Source organism: Nematolebias whitei, chromosome 8, assembly GCF_014905685.2.
Source record: "Nematolebias whitei isolate Nwh7 chromosome 8, NemWhi1, whole genome shotgun sequence".
Taxonomy (NCBI): domain Eukaryota; kingdom Metazoa; phylum Chordata; class Actinopteri; order Cyprinodontiformes; family Rivulidae; genus Nematolebias; species Nematolebias whitei.
In genome coordinates, this window is record NC_056505.1 from 5731879 (window position 1) to 5748482 (window position 16604).

The 16604-nt window shown below is 44.8% G+C and overlaps 1 protein-coding gene across 1 annotated transcript in view; it reads left to right on the plus strand.

Moving 5' to 3' along the window:
- cnot6l (CCR4-NOT transcription complex, subunit 6-like) overlaps positions 1 to 9517 on the plus strand; it is a 13755-nt gene extending 4238 nt beyond the window's left edge. The window contains exons 3-12 of the mRNA XM_037680859.1: positions 1112 to 1298; positions 1996 to 2081; positions 2234 to 2323; positions 2453 to 2521; positions 3414 to 3571; positions 3667 to 3821; positions 3983 to 4134; positions 4308 to 4535; positions 4624 to 4826; positions 5575 to 9517. Of these exons, the coding sequence (XP_037536787.1) occupies positions 1112 to 1298; positions 1996 to 2081; positions 2234 to 2323; positions 2453 to 2521; positions 3414 to 3571; positions 3667 to 3821; positions 3983 to 4134; positions 4308 to 4535; positions 4624 to 4826; positions 5575 to 5796 (1550 nt within the window). The 3' untranslated portion in view covers positions 5797 to 9517. The remainder of the gene's footprint in view (positions 1 to 1111; positions 1299 to 1995; positions 2082 to 2233; positions 2324 to 2452; positions 2522 to 3413; positions 3572 to 3666; positions 3822 to 3982; positions 4135 to 4307; positions 4536 to 4623; positions 4827 to 5574) is intronic.
- The last annotated feature ends 7087 nt before the right edge of the window (positions 9518 to 16604 follow it).

Consider the following 16604-nt stretch of genomic DNA (forward strand, 5'->3'; position numbering starts at 1 on the left):
CATCACTGGATGACCTGCCCAGTCAAGACCAGAGCTTCATCACTGGATGACCTGCCCAGTCAAGACCAGAGCTTCATCACTGGATGACCTGCCCAGTCAAGACCTGTCGAGTCTTATGGATTTTCCATCAATTATATGGATTTGTCCCCATTTTTCATGACTACAGAGAAAATCTTACAGGTTTTTCAAAAACTCAGCTTCACATTTATTTTACATCTCAGAGCCAGCCTGTAAGGAAATGCTAAGGTTGCCCCCACATCCTCCCTGCCCCCCCCACCACCACCACCACCACCAACCCATGTGTGAAAGTACTGCAGACTTTTTGTGAATTTTACAGATCTCTGAAGGTAAACATCCCAAGGGGTTGACATGTATGTCAGTAATAACTGCAAACTAGATCTGAACCAACATTTCATCTCTGATTGTTGGAGAGTGAGTGAGTTAGATTTTCTAGTTTCTAGCTCAGAACGGAAGCTCCAAAAACAGCGTCGTGGACAAATGACAAGGTCCAGACTTCTCTGTTGTTATTGGCGGATTGGTGGATTCAGCGCGAGCTGGACGGCGCTACGTGAAACCGCCCGCTTTGCATTGACGATCAAGAAACCAGTCACAGTGACAGTTCACCTCCACCTGAGAAGAACCGATGAGACGAGAGTCAACTCGAGTCGTACTTATCAATGGCAACGCAGCTGTAGTCATCCGGGGGGATCTCAGAGTAGAGGCGCTGCTCCTCTGCATTGAAGGGAGTCTGCTGAGGTGGTTCATCTGATTAGGACACCTCCTCCTAAAAGTTTCCCAGAAAAATCCCACTGGGAGGAGACCCTGATGAAGCAGAACTCCCTGGAAGGATGAAATATCTTCTCTGGCATGGGGAGGAGCTCCAGGAGGAGCTGGAGAGTGTCTCTGTGGAGAGGGAGGTCTGGGTTTCCCTCCTGGACCTGCTGCCTCCATGACCCAGATCCAGATGAGTGTCAGAAAGAAGGATGGGCTTATTTAATGAAATTAAACACCAACAATTTTTTACATTTGTCGTAGTTTTACTCATACTTTTGAAGTTTTTCATGATGAACTGAATTAACGTTCAAATATTCTTTTGTTTGTTTTGTGGCAGGGCGTGTGAGGAGCCTGAGCAGCTCGTTATGGACCCTGACTCACCTGACGGCGTTGCACATCAACGACAACAACCTGACCCGCATCCCGCCGGACATCGCCAAGCTGCCCCACCTGGTCTACCTGAACCTGTCGTCCAATAAGCTCCGCAGCCTGCCCGCCGAACTGGGCAACATGGTTACTCTCAGGTAGAAGAGGATCGCAGGAAGCTTCGTTCCTGTGAAATAAATCGAATAAAACTTTATCTCAGCAGCGACCTGCGTATGAGACCAGCAGATTCTTGAAAACACTGTCACTCAGATCAAAAAATAGGTGAATTTAACAAGAAAATAAGTAAAATCTAATGATTTGTTTTGCATTTAAAAATGAGACTCTGAATTTGGTCCAGCCTCCTCTTTGTTTATCAGGAAACTGATGATCAAAGTGCCCAAATATGACATTTAATCCAATTAATACAGAAATATATTACATCTACCCTCATTAACCATCTGTGTTGTTATAGTCATTCTGCGTGCACAGTGGAAGTGTAAACTGTTATTTTCTGGAGAGAAAGGGCCGCCGTGATGTTAATGCTGGTTATAATTAGACGTCCAGTTTTAACATTAAACTGTGTTCACTCTGTTTCCAATTAGCTGCGTGTTTGCCGACACTTGTTTAAAGTTTATACAAAGAAATGATTGTTACTTGATTCACACAAAGCTCTGAGTTAACAGGGTGTAACTTTGTTTTAAAGCTGAAATATTGATTTTAAATTCCTTCAAGGCATTTAGAGCATAAATAATCACAAAGCATCAAAGGAAGAACAAAGTTCAAACCAACCTAAAATGAAATAAAATGATCGTTTGTGTGCAGATCGCTGACGCTTTGTCTTGGTTTTTTTTTCAGGGAATTGCTTTTAAACAACAATCTTTTACGGGTTCTGCCTTATGAACTTGGGAGGCTTTTCCGGTTGCAAACTCTTGGGCTAAAAGGTGAGGCTTTTATTTTGAAACCACTAGAAATTTTGTTACAGACTTTATGACTGCTGCCCACTTATTTCAGTACATGTTTAAAATTTCACACCAGATGTTTGGGGGTTTCTTGTAGTTATTTTTTTTTTACTATGATCTGATTTTATTTGCAGGAAATCCTTTGTCCCAGGACATCCTCAATATCTACCAGGAACCAGACGGAACCAGAAAGCTTTTGAACTACATGCTTGACAATCTAGCAGGTAAAGGTCTCGGCTGCGTCGCCTCGCAGAGCTCGTTCATATTTAAAAAGCGTTTTATTGAGTGTGTTATGACATCATCGTGTCTGACACGAATATACGAGCACTAATCCTTGTCTTGCCTGTTCCCAGTCCACCCAGAGCAGCTCCCGCAAAGACCGTGGATCACTCTGAAAGAGCGAGACCAAATGATCCCCACAGGTTAGTTCATGAGGCACGTCAAACTTCCTGCGAGTCCATCTTTAACTTCCAGCAGCTACGAAACGTGAAACGAACACAACGCCTTGCAGAAGCATTCCTCCCTCGTGTATTCTTTTTGTTTTATTGCCTTATAACCTGGAGTTTAATTAGATTCTTAATTAAAGCAAATAAATGGACTTAAATTGTGGGGGAAATTTGTTTTAAATTGTTTAAAAATGTAAAACTGAAAAACGTATTCAGCACCCACAGCTCGACTCTGAAGAGACATCAGCAACTCTTCAGGTTCATCTCCATGAGCTGGGTCCGTCTAACCTCTAGAAGACTCCCGACAAGAGTCAATCAAGAGTTTCTCTATATTTAAATCCACCTTTGCAACTCTGACCAGTTTCTCAGTACCTGTTGATGAAAAACATCCCCACAGCATGATGCTGCCACCACCATGCTTCACTGTAGGGAAGGTGGTCTCGGCATGAGAGGCCTCAAACTTGGGGTAGGCAGGTTTTCTGGACATGTTCAACTGGGAGGAGACCCCAGACATGCTGGAGAGACTACCAGTATGTCTCTTTGCTGGCCTGAGTCCTTCCAGAAGACCAAATGGCCCCTTCTTAAAGCTCTGTGCAGCTTCTAGGGGTGTTTGGGACAGATTGTCTCATCTTTGCAGAAGAGCCGCCCAGCACCATAAGGGTTTTCTCTCAAGTTTTGGTTTATATGATATTTTAATTCAAAGATTACAATGAGGTGAATACTGCACTTTAGAGTCAGTGTAAATTTACCTAAATTATACTTCAGTCAAGACATATATTAGTTGATCTCAAACTAAAGTCATCTAAAACCGAGTTTTGATTATTGTAGCTGTTTTCTGTGCGTTTTATCGTGTCGTCTTCTCCCGCAGCTGTCTTCACAGTCATGTGTTATAACGTGCTGTGTGATAAATACGCCACGCGGCAGCTGTACGGATACTGCCCGTCCTGGGCGCTGAACTGGGAGTACCGCAAGAAGGGCATCATGGAGGAAATCACCAGCTGCGACGCTGACATCATCAACCTGCAGGTGAAGCTGCGGGGTTCTATCCCAACATAACCATCAGCTGAAGTTTAGTTTACTTTGTCCAACGAGGTTCTTTTTAAAATTGTTTTACTCTGCAGGAGGTGGAGACGGAGCAGTACTACACTTTGTTTCTGGAAACACTAAAGGATCGTGGTTACGACGGCTACTTCTGTCCCAAATCTCGTGCCAAACTGGTTTCTGAGCAGGAGAGGAAACACGTAGACGGCTGTGCAATCTTCTTTAAAACAGAGAAGTGAGTTTGAAGACTCCTGACGTCGATGCAGGATTCACTCGTTGCATTCTTATAAAAAACCTGGTTTAAAACAAAACGTGGCGGTGGGAGACGGCACGAGTGGCAAAGAGGAAGCGTTATGAGTTTCTGAGATTGATGCTGCTTTGTTGATGTGTCTGCAGGTTTACTTTGGTACAGAAACACACTGTGGAGTTCAATCAGGTGGCCATGGCCAACTCTGAGGGGTCAGAGGTCATGCTGAACAGAGTGATGACCAAAGACAACATCGGCGTGGCGGTGCTGCTGGAGGTCAATAAGGACTTGTTCTCCAGTGGTAAGAACAGACGAGATCAATCCTCCGATAAAAGAACATCCGGTTGCTTCTCTGTGTCCTCGAGGGCCCAAAACACGCCTGGCTTTAATTTTTCAATCAATCTGTCAGGGACTAGCACATGGTTTGTTAGTTTAATCAAACAAGTGAAAAAATGTTTCTTTTTTTGTTTTGAGGCATGAAACCCCCTCAGGAGAGGCAGCTGATCCTTGTGGCTAACGCTCACATGCACTGGGACCCCGAGTACTCAGACGTCAAGCTGATCCAAACCATGATGTTCCTGTCGGAGCTGAAGAGCATCGCTGAGAGGGCGTCCAGCTCTGTGACCACGGGCTCGCCAACCTCTGACCCGTCATCCATCCCCATCGTCCTGTGCGCTGACCTCAACTCACTGCCTGACTCAGGTATGCCCGTCTCATGCTCAGGAGCTAGCTTTGTTTTCTGCTAATGTTGTGCACCTGTGCAGTAAGGTGTTCCTGTGCTCGGGTCCAGGTGTGGTGGAGTACCTGAGCGATGGAGGAGTGGCTGATAACCACAAGGACTTCAAGGAGCTGCGCTACAACGAATGTCTGACCAACTTCAGCTGCAACGGCAAGAACGGCAACGCAGATGGGAGCATCACGCACAGCTTCCAGCTGAAGAGCGCCTACGACAGCAATCTGATGCCTTACACCAACTACACGTACGACTTCAAGGTAGAAGCCCAACGTCCAAACGTGCTCGATGCTATTTAACGCCCAGCGCCTTTTATGCTTAAAATGTTGAGAAATGACGGATGTCTAGCTGTTTTGATCAAACCTTAAAAAGTACCTTCTACAAGCTCATAAAATGTCAGGAGATGATGGTACGAATCATGAAATTTAAGCTTCACGTCTGTAAAATGGACTGAGGCATTTTGGGGGTTTGTAATATCAGAGAGCTATGGCGGCCATTTTGAATTGGATTGGCTTCATGAGTAGACGTAAATCCAGTGATTAATTTCTGCAAGTTTCATTAAAATCCATTCAAGTCCAGTGGTTCTTGAGAATAGATCTTTCACAATGAGTAGAGCTCCCAGTATGTGTTGGAGATGACTCTCAGCTACTACCACACCAAATATGAGCATAATATCTGTAAAATTGATGTAATTATAGCCAATGTTTGTGTTTTATCAGCTCATGGCTCAACTAAAGCACAGTCATGCAGTCTTGAAGTGACTGAGTCATGAGTTTGTGGAGTTTTTTATTAACCCTGACCCATAGTGAAGCACAATCTTCAGGATTCTGTTCAGAATGTGGGTCTGAACCCGTTCAAAAGGCTCGTTGGTCAGCCTTTCCTGTGTGAACCACCAGGGGGGGCTCGCACGCCTCAGTTGGAGAGCAGATGGTTCATTTCACCTCGGATTTGATCAGTTTAAATATTTGGGAGCTGCTCCTCGGCCTGACGGTGTTTCTGTGTCCGCAGGGCGTCATCGACTACATCTTCTTCTCCAAGACTCACATGAGCGTCCTCGGCGTGATGGGGCCGCTCGAAAGCCAGTGGCTCATAGACAACAACATCACCGGCTGCCCCCACCCGCACGTCCCCTCGGACCACTTCTCCCTGCTGGCCCAGCTGGAGCTGCACCCCCCTCTGCCCCACCAACTGAACCCCCTGAACGGGCTGCACCTGTCGGTCCACAGGTAGTGCAGCCCGAGAGAGCCCCACCTGCCCCTCTAACTCCGCCTCCCCAGTTTTTAAACACTGTCCCAGCTTTACACCGGACCCTGTACAGTTCATCTTCAGAACGAATCCTCACACACCAAAAAGGAGTGAAGTATTCGTTCCGTTTGTTGCTCCTTTTCATATTTTTGCACACTGAATGTTTTTTTTTTTATTTCCCCCCCCCTTTTGAAAAAGCTTGATACCAAATGTTGGGGTGAAATTGTTAATCTCTAAGTCAAATGTTTTGCTTTTTGCCTTAATTACAACGACAACAAACTTATAATATCAACTGTCCTGGAGAAATTTACACCTGGGCTTTTTTTTTCCAACTTCTCACATTTATGACATCATTTAATAGTTCTGACAAGATATTACCGCTGCACCACGACGTTGTATGTTGAACTGAAATCACCGTTTAAAAAGCTTAAACCTGCAGCCGTTTAAGTCACAAGTCACACTACAAACATACAAACAGCTGAATGTTGGTCCTGCTTTATTCAAAAACCAAATCTTCAATGAGACGTGGGGGAAAGGCTTCGAGTTTTTAAGGGTAAAAGTTCTTGTTTTTAAAATTAGTGTTTGAAAAGCAGAGTATGAAACAATAAATATCAGATAAAATAAAGATGACGCTTCTTTTGGAGGTGGGGGTCTGAGGTTCTGACCTGTTTTGTAAAAGTATGCAGTTGTATATCTGTTTTTTTTCTGGATTATATTAGCTCTTCCTTTGGGTCTAATCTGTCCTACGAGTCAAAACTTCAAAAGCCGCCTCGGATTAGTTTTCTTTAAGGCGGGACGGAACCTCACCTCCTCTGGTGTTCGGTTCTCTGCAGCTCAAACAAATCGGATCGGTGAGCGGCGTCCACGTTCAGGCAAACCGTTAAACAAATTAGCCCCTTCTTGGTTTGCGTAGACGAAAATCATAATTTACGATATTTACAGACGATCGCAGCGTTTGACAGTTTGACGTCCTGTTTTCTTCATCCGACCGGCCAAAGAAAGAGAAATAATAAATGTATAATCTCTGTTTTAGGTATTTATTTACCAAACTGCCATTTCCCTGTGGAGTTTAAAACTATATTTTCTTGAGCTGATCATAACCGGCAGTCTTTATGTGAATCGCACCTCGCAGGACCTCTCACACTAAAGTCACGACGTTTAACGAGCAGCTTCTGTTCTGATCTTTCTTTATAAGCACAATTAATATATTTTACAACGTACGTTGTGCGTTTCACCCCTCAGTGCGTTTTTGATAAAACTACCAGGGCACTTCTGCTTCTTTGCCAAAAAATAAATTGTCACCCGTAATCAGTCTCAAGTCCTAAATTAAAAAAAAAAAAATAAATTGCCCAATTATGAAATGAGCAGATTAAATAGAGCAGCATCTGTTCGGTGCCAACGGGGAAACCACGTCGAAATTTAATGTCGGCTTTGGTGAAGGAAAGTTTGTGGGTTTAAATCCTGAAAAGGAGAGCGAAAATAACGAGCGAAGAAGTTTATTTTAAATAATTAATTAAAGATGATTAAAATAAATAAAAGCCAGAGATATAAACTGTGAGCCACCACTAATTAAAAATAATTATTCCAAGAATTATTTATTTAATCTTAAATCTGCTTTATGTACGTTTTGTCTGACAGTTTCAAAGCATATTTTCTCTGCACGTTATTGAAAAGGAAAAGCCATCATTCTGGGTCAGATTAAATAATCTGGCGGTGTTGGCATGAAGTGAGCTTTCTGAGCATCGATGAGGCCGATGCTTCACTCCTGAACTAACCTCGCAGTGATTTTGTACAACAGCTTTAAACTGTCTTTGATGATGGGGGGGAGTGTTCCGGTCCCCTGTTTAAAAAGGTGCAAACATATTTTTCCCTCATAAATCAAAGCTGGACTTGGTGTTGCACATTTTGTCTTTGCCTGGTGCACTGTTAATAAGATCTCCACCTGCCGAGACCAAAATGTGGGTCTTTATTTTTAAAACTGCGGGCGTTTTCTGTCTCCAACTCGCAGCCTTTCCATTGGTACTTTGTACGAGTATTACTGAGTTATTTTGAGAAAGAAAAACATAAAATGTTCCAGGTTTCAAAGCTGTTGGGTCTGGATGGTTTTTATTCCTCTTTACACACTTTTACACGCCTTTTACTTCTTCCCCCGTGTTATCACAGCTGTAGTCAGAAGTTTGAATTTCATGTTAACTTTGAGCTATTAACGGGTTTATTTGAACCGTTATTTCTTAAGATCAGATAATTAAACGCCACATAACTGTAATTGTTTTTAAAATCAAGAACTGGGTGCACAAATTGAACTTATTGGGGCATTTCTCCAGTCCATAGAGGGTCAAATATCATCATACACCCCTAGTAATGTTTGATAACATGTCTCTCACCTGGACCTCAGGCTTTTGGTCTCCATCGAGCTTCTGGTTGGACTTTGGCTGATGTTTGACCGCTCTTCTTCTTGGCAGAATTGGTAGAGTTCATTTATATTGGTTGGTTTACAAACTTCTAATTGGACTTTGAAAAATTATTGCACAAGCATTACATTAGTCTGCTTTATCCAATCAGAAACCAGCTCTGAAGCTTTATCCAATCAGAAACCAGCTCTGAAGCTTTATCCAATCAGAAACCAGCTCTGAAGCTTTATCCAATCAGAAAGCAGCTCTGATGTGTGTTTGGTATTCTTCCGTTGTGTCCAAGTTTCAACCATCCAGCTGTTGATTCAAAGTGAAGCTGGATAATTTGAAGGTCATCCTCTATTATTACCACAGCATGATGCTACCACCACCATGTTTGACAGTTAGCATGTTGTTCTAAAATTTGATTCCTCCAAACATTCTTCTTGTCATGTCGGCCAAACGTCTCAATCTGTGTCTCATCTAAGGTTAAAATTTTCTCCGGAAGGTGTTTGTCTTGTCCGCGTGGACTTTTGGAGTCGAAGCTGCTTTCTGTGTCTTTGCAGTCCGTGCAGATGTAAATCTGTCTTCGCCGTGGACAGGGACACTGGCGTTCCAGTAGCTTCCAGTTCATGGTAGACGTCAACCTAGGTGGTTATCCGAGAGGGACAGAGGAGCGTTGAGTGCTTGCAAACAAATCTACCAGCTGGAGTTGATCATACCACTAACGATTTAACAATTGTTTAAATTATAACGCCTTCTAGGACCTTCAGTGCCACTAATTAATAAATTAGATGAATATGGGTTTATTTGACCCTGCATGGATTAAAGAACATCCATCCATTGATGTCTTGTTTAATCAATCAACCCTGGAAAAAAAAAATAACGGTTCAAATCAAACATTAAAAGCCCAAAACGAAAAGACACTGATGAATAGATGAAACTGACAACTTGTAAGCTTTTAGTTTTACCTATTTTTTCTACAAACAACGTGCCTGGTTTGAACAGTTTCTCCAACAGCAGCACTGCCCATGAGACTCGGATTAATCCAGAACTCTCAGCCGTCCTGTCTTCATCCAGCTGGTGTCATTTCCTACACTTCTCCAATCCCTTTTTGTTTCACCGAGGAGATGTTTTGAAGTCATCCCATCATTTCATTCAACTCCTGAATGTAATTTGTGTTTCTGGTTTGGTTTTATTTTCTTTGTTTCCATTCAGACTTCAGAGCGTTGTCGTCGGCTCCTACGAGCTCTTCGGTCCTGGTTAATAAAAGCCTCTGGTACAAATCTTGAGTTTTCCAGCAAAGTGAACAAAGAGTTCGTTGTTTGTCTCTTTTTTAAGTGTTACTGCTTAAGAGAATGTTACTAAACTTTAATTAAACGCAAATATATTTTCATCCTAGTGTAATGAACTGTAAAAGGGGAAAAAAAAAAAACAAATGCACAATTTAAACATTTTAAAATGTTCTGTGTCCCCTACGTGTTAAATTTATTAAGCAGTTTAATTCAGCGGTGTAACGATCTGGTGGTGGTTTGAACCCAAAATGAAGGGAGGACTCGGGTTAAAAGTAAAAGTTATTTAATGAATATCAACAAAAGGGCTGACATGACAGCAGTTTACATGAACCACGAGAGGACACTAAGGGAGACAAAACCAGGATGTGGTGCAGAACATGGAGTCTTCATGAGACAATGCCCAGATGAATAAGAACAGGAGAGACAGACTTCTACAGGTGCTGGTCATAAAATTAGAATATCATGTGAAAGTTGATTTATTTCATTCAAAAAGTGAAACTTGTATATTATATCCATTCATTACATACAGACATATTTCAAATGTTTATTTTTTTTTTATGTTGATGATCAGAACTGACAACTAATGAAAACCCCAAATTCAGTATCTCAGAAAATTAGAACATTGTGAAAGGTTCAATATTGAAGCCACCTGGTGCCACACTCTAATCAACACCTGCAAAGGCCTTTAAATGGTCTCAATCTAGTTCTGTTGGCTACACAATCATGGGGAAGACTGCTGACTTGACAGTTGTCCAAAATAAGACCACTGGCACTTTGCACAAGGAGGGCAAGACACAAAAGGTCATCGCTAAAGAGGCTGGCTGTTCACAGAGCTCTGTGTCCAAGCACATTAATAGAGAGGTGAAGGGAAGGAAATAATGTGGGAAAAAGTTTACAAGCAACAGGGATAACCGCACCCTGCAGAGGATGGTGAAACAAAACCCATTCCAAAATGTGTTAGACATTCACAAAGGGTGGTGCAGCTGGAGTCTGTGCTTCAAGAACCACCACGCTCAGACGTATGCAAGACGAGGGTTTCAGCTGTCGCATTCCTTGTGTCAAGCCACTCTTGAACAAGCGACAGCGTCAGAAGCGTCTCGCCTGGGACTGCTGCCGAGTGGTCCAAAGTTGTGTTCTCTGATGAAGGTAAATTTTGCATTTCCTTTGGAAATCAAGGTCCCAGAGTCTGGAGGAAGAGGAGAGGCACAGAATACATGTTGCTTGAGGTCCAGTGTCAAGTTTCCAGTCAGTGATGCTTTGGGGGGGGCCATGTCATCTGCTGGTGTTGGTCCACAGTGTTTTCTGAGGTCCTAGGTCAACGCAGCCGTCTACCAGGAAGTTTTAGAGACTTCATGCTTCAAATTCAATTCAATTCAAAAATACTTCAATAATCCCAAAGGGAAATTAATTGTTGTTGTAGCTCATCATCTTAGTTTCATTAGAGTTGTTCTAGATACTGATGGCTTTAGGCAGGAAGGATCTCTTGTAGCGGTCTGTCCCACAGCGGATACGAAGAAACTGGATGCAGATGTTGATACATCCACCCAGACCCAGCAGACCTCTTGGTCCTCTTGGGCAGCAAGACTGCCTGAATGCTGGGCAGAACTCTTCCCCGAGCGATGGCCATTTCTCCCAGCAGCCTGCCGAGTCCCTCGTCGCCACGGACTTAACTGCAGGTGCCGAGGGATGATCTCAGTCCTCCCGCTGTCACGAGCCATGTTTCCCGCTACCTCCAAGATCTTGGTGGTCAGGCACTCGAGCACCACCTCCAGGGAGATGGTAATGCATCCGTAGCACCTCCTTTTCAACTCATTTGGCATTTGGGGTTATAATTGAGATATTATTTGAGCTTTTGCAATTTTAATCAGCAGCTCCCAGTTGTTCCTGCTGCTGATCAACTTTATGGAGATGCAGATTTCCTTTTCCAACAGGACTTGGCCCCTGCACACAGTGCCAAAGCTAAAAATATATACAGGTCCTTCTCAAAAAATTAGCATATTGTGATAAAGGTCATTATTTTCCATAATGTAATGCTAAAAATGAAACTTTCATATATTTCAGATTCATTGCACACCAACTGAAATATTTCAGGTCTTTAATTGTTTTAATACTGATGATTATGGCATACAGCTCATGAAAACCCAAAATGCCTGTCCCAAAAAATTAGCATATTTCATCCCACCAATGAAAGACAAGTGTTTTTAATACAAAAAACGCCAACCTTCAAATAATCATGTTCAGTTATGCACTCAATACTTGGTCGGGAATCCTTTTGCATGAATGACTGCTTCAATGCGGCGTGGCATGGAGGCAATCAGCCTGTGGCACTGCTGAGGTGTTATGGAGGCCCAGGATGCTTCGATAGCGGCCTTAAGCTCATCCAGAGTGTTGGGTCTTGTGTCTCTCAACTTTCTCTTCACAATATCCCACAGGTTCTCTATGGGGTTCAGGTCAGGAGAGTTGGCAGGCCAATTGAGCACAGTAATACCATGGTCAGTAAACCATTTACCAGTGGTTTTGTCACTGTGAGCAGGTGCCAGGTCGTGCTGAAAAATGAAATCGTTGGTTACGTACTGTAACCCCAGATTCTATGAGTATAAGCGTAGCCCTTTAAGGCCTTCGCTTTAGTGGGTTTATCCCGTTATGCAGAGCATAAGCACTGAAAAAATTAGTCCACGCCCACCTGCTGTGTGGGCCCCACCCGGTCCGTATAAATTACGTTAAGAGCGGGAAATCGGCTCCCAAAATAGCTTTTTCTTCAGCCATTTAGGAGCCAGTGAGGCCCGACGCTTAAAGGGCTACGCTTATACTCATAGAATCTGGGGTTACAGTACGTAACCAACGTTCTATGTCGTATAAGCTTCGCCCTTTAAGGCCTTCGCTTTAGTGGGTAAAGGGCGAAGCCGATGTGGTCCTCGCCTCACTGGGTCCATTCGAACACAGTAAGAAGCGGAAGCTTGCCCAAAAAACGTCTTGTCACTCAGCTCCCCGTGTGCATAAACTACGCATCGCGTAATTATGTGCCATGCACAGACGCATGTTGTGTAACTATGCGTTCTGACAAGCATGAATACCCCGGAAAAACTTTCAACGGGAAGAGGAAGTTGAAAAGAGGGGGGGAGGGGGGCATGAACCAACTGGTTCATGGCTGAACAGTATAAACAGATTAATGTCCATGAATTGATAAATAATCAAATGAACTGATTGGTAACAATAATCATGAACTGATTAGTGACAATAGAACCAGAAACACAGACACAACTGTGACTGATAACAACATCTCACACTGTAATGCATGCAGACAGAAGTGAGCTTAAACAGAGTTCCATGAGAACAACAATATTCATTCTGTTAGAGCACTAAGGACAGAATGTGTCATGGAACGAGCCGTTACATCACATAGGTAAAAGCGAATAAATGAGCAGGGTGTTGACCATGCAGCCGCAGTGCAAATGTCCTGCATTGACATACCATTATGCAGAGCAGTCGAAGATGCGATACCCCTGGTCGAATGTGCTTAGAGGTTGACAGGAGGCCCTAAATCTGATGCTCTGTAGGCTTCAGAAAAGGCCTCACACAGCCAGTGTGACAAGCGCTGGATGGATAACGGCGACCTGCAGAAGCATCTCTATAATGCACAAACAATTGTTGAATTTGAACGCATTGCAGCTGTGCGCGTTACGTAACACGTCAACGCCTGCACCGGGCAGAGAAGATGAACAGATGCTTCCCCTTCTGATCTGTGGGGGGGAAAAAAACCCCTCCAACGATATCACTCTTGATTTAAAAGAGCTCGTGATGTTTTAGGCATAAAAGCTGGGTTGGTCTTAAATCAGCTGAGCTGCCCGTCAGCCTAATTCTAAGGCATGACGAAGCAACAGAGAGGGCAGATAATTACTTATCCTCTTAGCGGGTGTTAAAACCAGCAACAGGGCTGTTAAAAGAGACAAGAATTTAAATGAAACCTGATCCAGAGGCTCAATTGAAGCTTTGATCAGGGCTCGCAGGACCAGCGTTAAACCCACTGTGGAACAAGTGGGCGTGAAAACAGGCCTACATCTCTGTACACCTTTTAGAAACCGCTTCATCAGCGGGTGATAAAAGCTGTTCTGTCTCCAAACCCTTTGTGGCAGGAAGAGATGGCTGCAACGTACGTTAAAGCGTACTGAAAGCCAACTCCCTATCCATCAGGTGTTGTAGAAAAACAACACGCCGCCTAAAAGGCATGAAGTGGTCTCTAAACCTTCTCTGTACACCAGCGCTGAAAAGCCGTACCCTTGATGTGTACAGAACTGTGGTAGATGCAGCACGTGAATCTTGAATTGTGCACACTATCTCCTGAGGGAGACCCATCCTCTAAGTGGAACCGCTCAGCGGTCAGACCCACCGGTGTTGACCTATTTCTGGGTAACTCTTGGTCGCTCCTCCTGCCTGAAGGAGAGCATCCTTCCTCCATGACAGTTCCACGGCGACCCAACAACAGACGTTGCAGGCCTGGGAACCATAGTGCGTTCACACGCCGGGAGCCACCAGGAGAGCTGTCAATCCCTCCTCTTGAACTCGGTTCATGGACCGTAAAAAACAGAGGAGGTGGGGGGAAAGAAACGCGTAAAAAGCGTTTTGGGCCACCGACTGTGAGCAAATGCGTCCCCCCCCCAGCGATGGATCGTCTCGCGGGCTCAGGGAAAACCGTAGTTGACATTGAGCGTTCTTCTCGCATCGCAAACAGGTCCACAGCTGCTTTGCCAACTTCTGCTGCGTCTGAAAACATCAGATCCGGATGGAGGATCCGGTCCACGTAACGTGGGCCGCCCTTGGACGTCACATCAGAACACCGGATATGTAAACCGCTCTAATAAAAGCAGGTTTTGATGAACCCAACTCAGTAGCTTTCGCACAATGTGTAACATCTGGCTGAACGCACACCCTGATGATTATGTATGCAGCAGTCATCATGATGTCTGTGTGAATCAACACGTGTTGATTCTGTAGCACAGGAGCAAGGTGTTGAATCACATTCAGTACTGTGCGACACTCCAAAACATTGATGTGGGCTGATGTGTAGTGGGGCCACAGCGCCCCTACTGCTTGAGATAGGTATGTCCCCCCCCCCCAGCCTGACAGCAACGTGTCCGTGAAGGCTGACCCATGACGTGGGTCTGCTGAGGGGGACTCCCTCTGATAGAAAAACAAGGTGTTTCCCCAGAGTCGGAGGTCTGCTTCCACAGAGGAAAAGACAATGATCATCCGTCGTTTGTTTTACTGGATCAACATGCAGACGTGCAAAAACACCTCTAGAGGCGTCTCATGTGATAAATGAGTTTTCATGGTGGTTGAATTTAATTCCACTCCAGAAAACAAATGTCTGGGCCGGGAAAATCGAGCTTCCTTCCACTTATGGCGAAGCCCAGATTAACAGGTGTGATGTCAACACCTGATCCTGCATCAGCGCCTCCTGTCTGAAGTGACAGGATCCGCAGATCATCCAGGTAAAACAAAAAACTCTCGTCTCTGTGTTTTAGGATGATCGGTATGCGTTCTCTGGATGTTAAACAACAGATCCAAGAACGGTCTCACCCCTCCGATCCGTGAGTAAAAACCCTCGTGTTTTCTCTCCCTTGGGGAACTCTGTAGATTACTTTTATCAGAAAACACTTGGATTTCTGCATTTAGGGAAGAGAATCAGTCTGATGATGATGACGGGACCGTTTATATAACTCCTCTGAATGGAGGGGTTCGGGTTGCAAACTGTAACTTGTACCATTTGCATAAACCCTGTCCATCCATCTGAAAAACGGCGAGCATGTTTAGCCACTCTACGTAACGTTCGTGGATGAACGTGCGTTAATGATGCGTCATGTTTTGTACGGCTGTCAGCAGTCCGTCCCTCAACCGCCGTCATGCGTCGCGGGAATGTTTTCTGTGTGACCCCGGGCGAGACTTGAGCTGAAGGCGAAGCGTGTGACAGCTGATGACGCGGTGAGCTGCGCGTTTGACGTCGCTGTGCGAACGTTGAAAGGCGGAGGGCGTGACTTCATTTACACCGTGCTGTTGGAGTGAAGGCTGCTTAGCCCCGCGGGAGCACACGTTGTTCTCTGGAGGGACGCGCGCCGCTCTCGCTGGAGGGGCGCGCGCTGGAGGGAGGTGGGACTCATTACCGGGTTCTTCGGCTGCTTCACGTTTAAGCTGCGGTGAGCTGCCGAAAGCTGAGAGAGAAGGACCCCCACCCGGACCAGCCTGCGGACCACATTTATACCGATGTGAGCTGGTTAGCGCCGGCAGCTGTGTGCGCCAGCATCAACGCAGCACCGTTGAATGGAGGCTGTCATCTTAGTGTTCGACTCGTCATGTCAAGAGCGGCGGTGAATTAAAAACCCTATTTAAGGACACCGGCTCATGTGGAGGCTGTTCCATCCCACAAATGTGAGTTGACACCGCTTGAGTGAGGATCATGCAGTTCTAGTTGGTAATGAGTTATTTTCGCTTACCGTTGTGCCGTGATCGACCCGTCATGTCTAGAGCGACGGTGAGTTTAAAAAACCTTTATTTAAGGACACCGGCTCATGTGGAGGCTGTTCTGTGATCGACTCATCATGTCTAGAGCGACGGTGAGTTTAAAAGCCTTTAATTAAGGACGCCGGCTCATGTGTGGAGGCTGTTCTGTGATCGACTCGTCATGTCTTAGAGCGACGGTGAGTTAAAAACCTTTAATTAAGGACACCGGCTCATGTGTGGAGGCTGTCCTGTGATCGACTAGTCATGTCTAGAGCGACGGTGAGTTAAAAACCTTTAATTAAGGACACCGGCTCATGTGTGGAGGCTGTTCTGTGATCGACTCGTCATGTCTTAGAGCGACGGTGAGTTAAAAACCTTTATTTAAGGACACCGGCTCGTGTGTGGGGCTGTTTCATCCCACGAGTGCGCTCTTATGTGTGCGGCCGCTGTGAGCTGATCCGGGCTTACAGACTGGCTAAAAAACAGACACTTGGATCATTAATGATGATTTATTTCAACTTTCGTGTCACTTTTACACACACCCTCCGGAGACCGTCATTTGAGAGCTTTCTCTCTCATGAGCTCTGCGATTGTTTGCCCAGAGCGCTGTCTT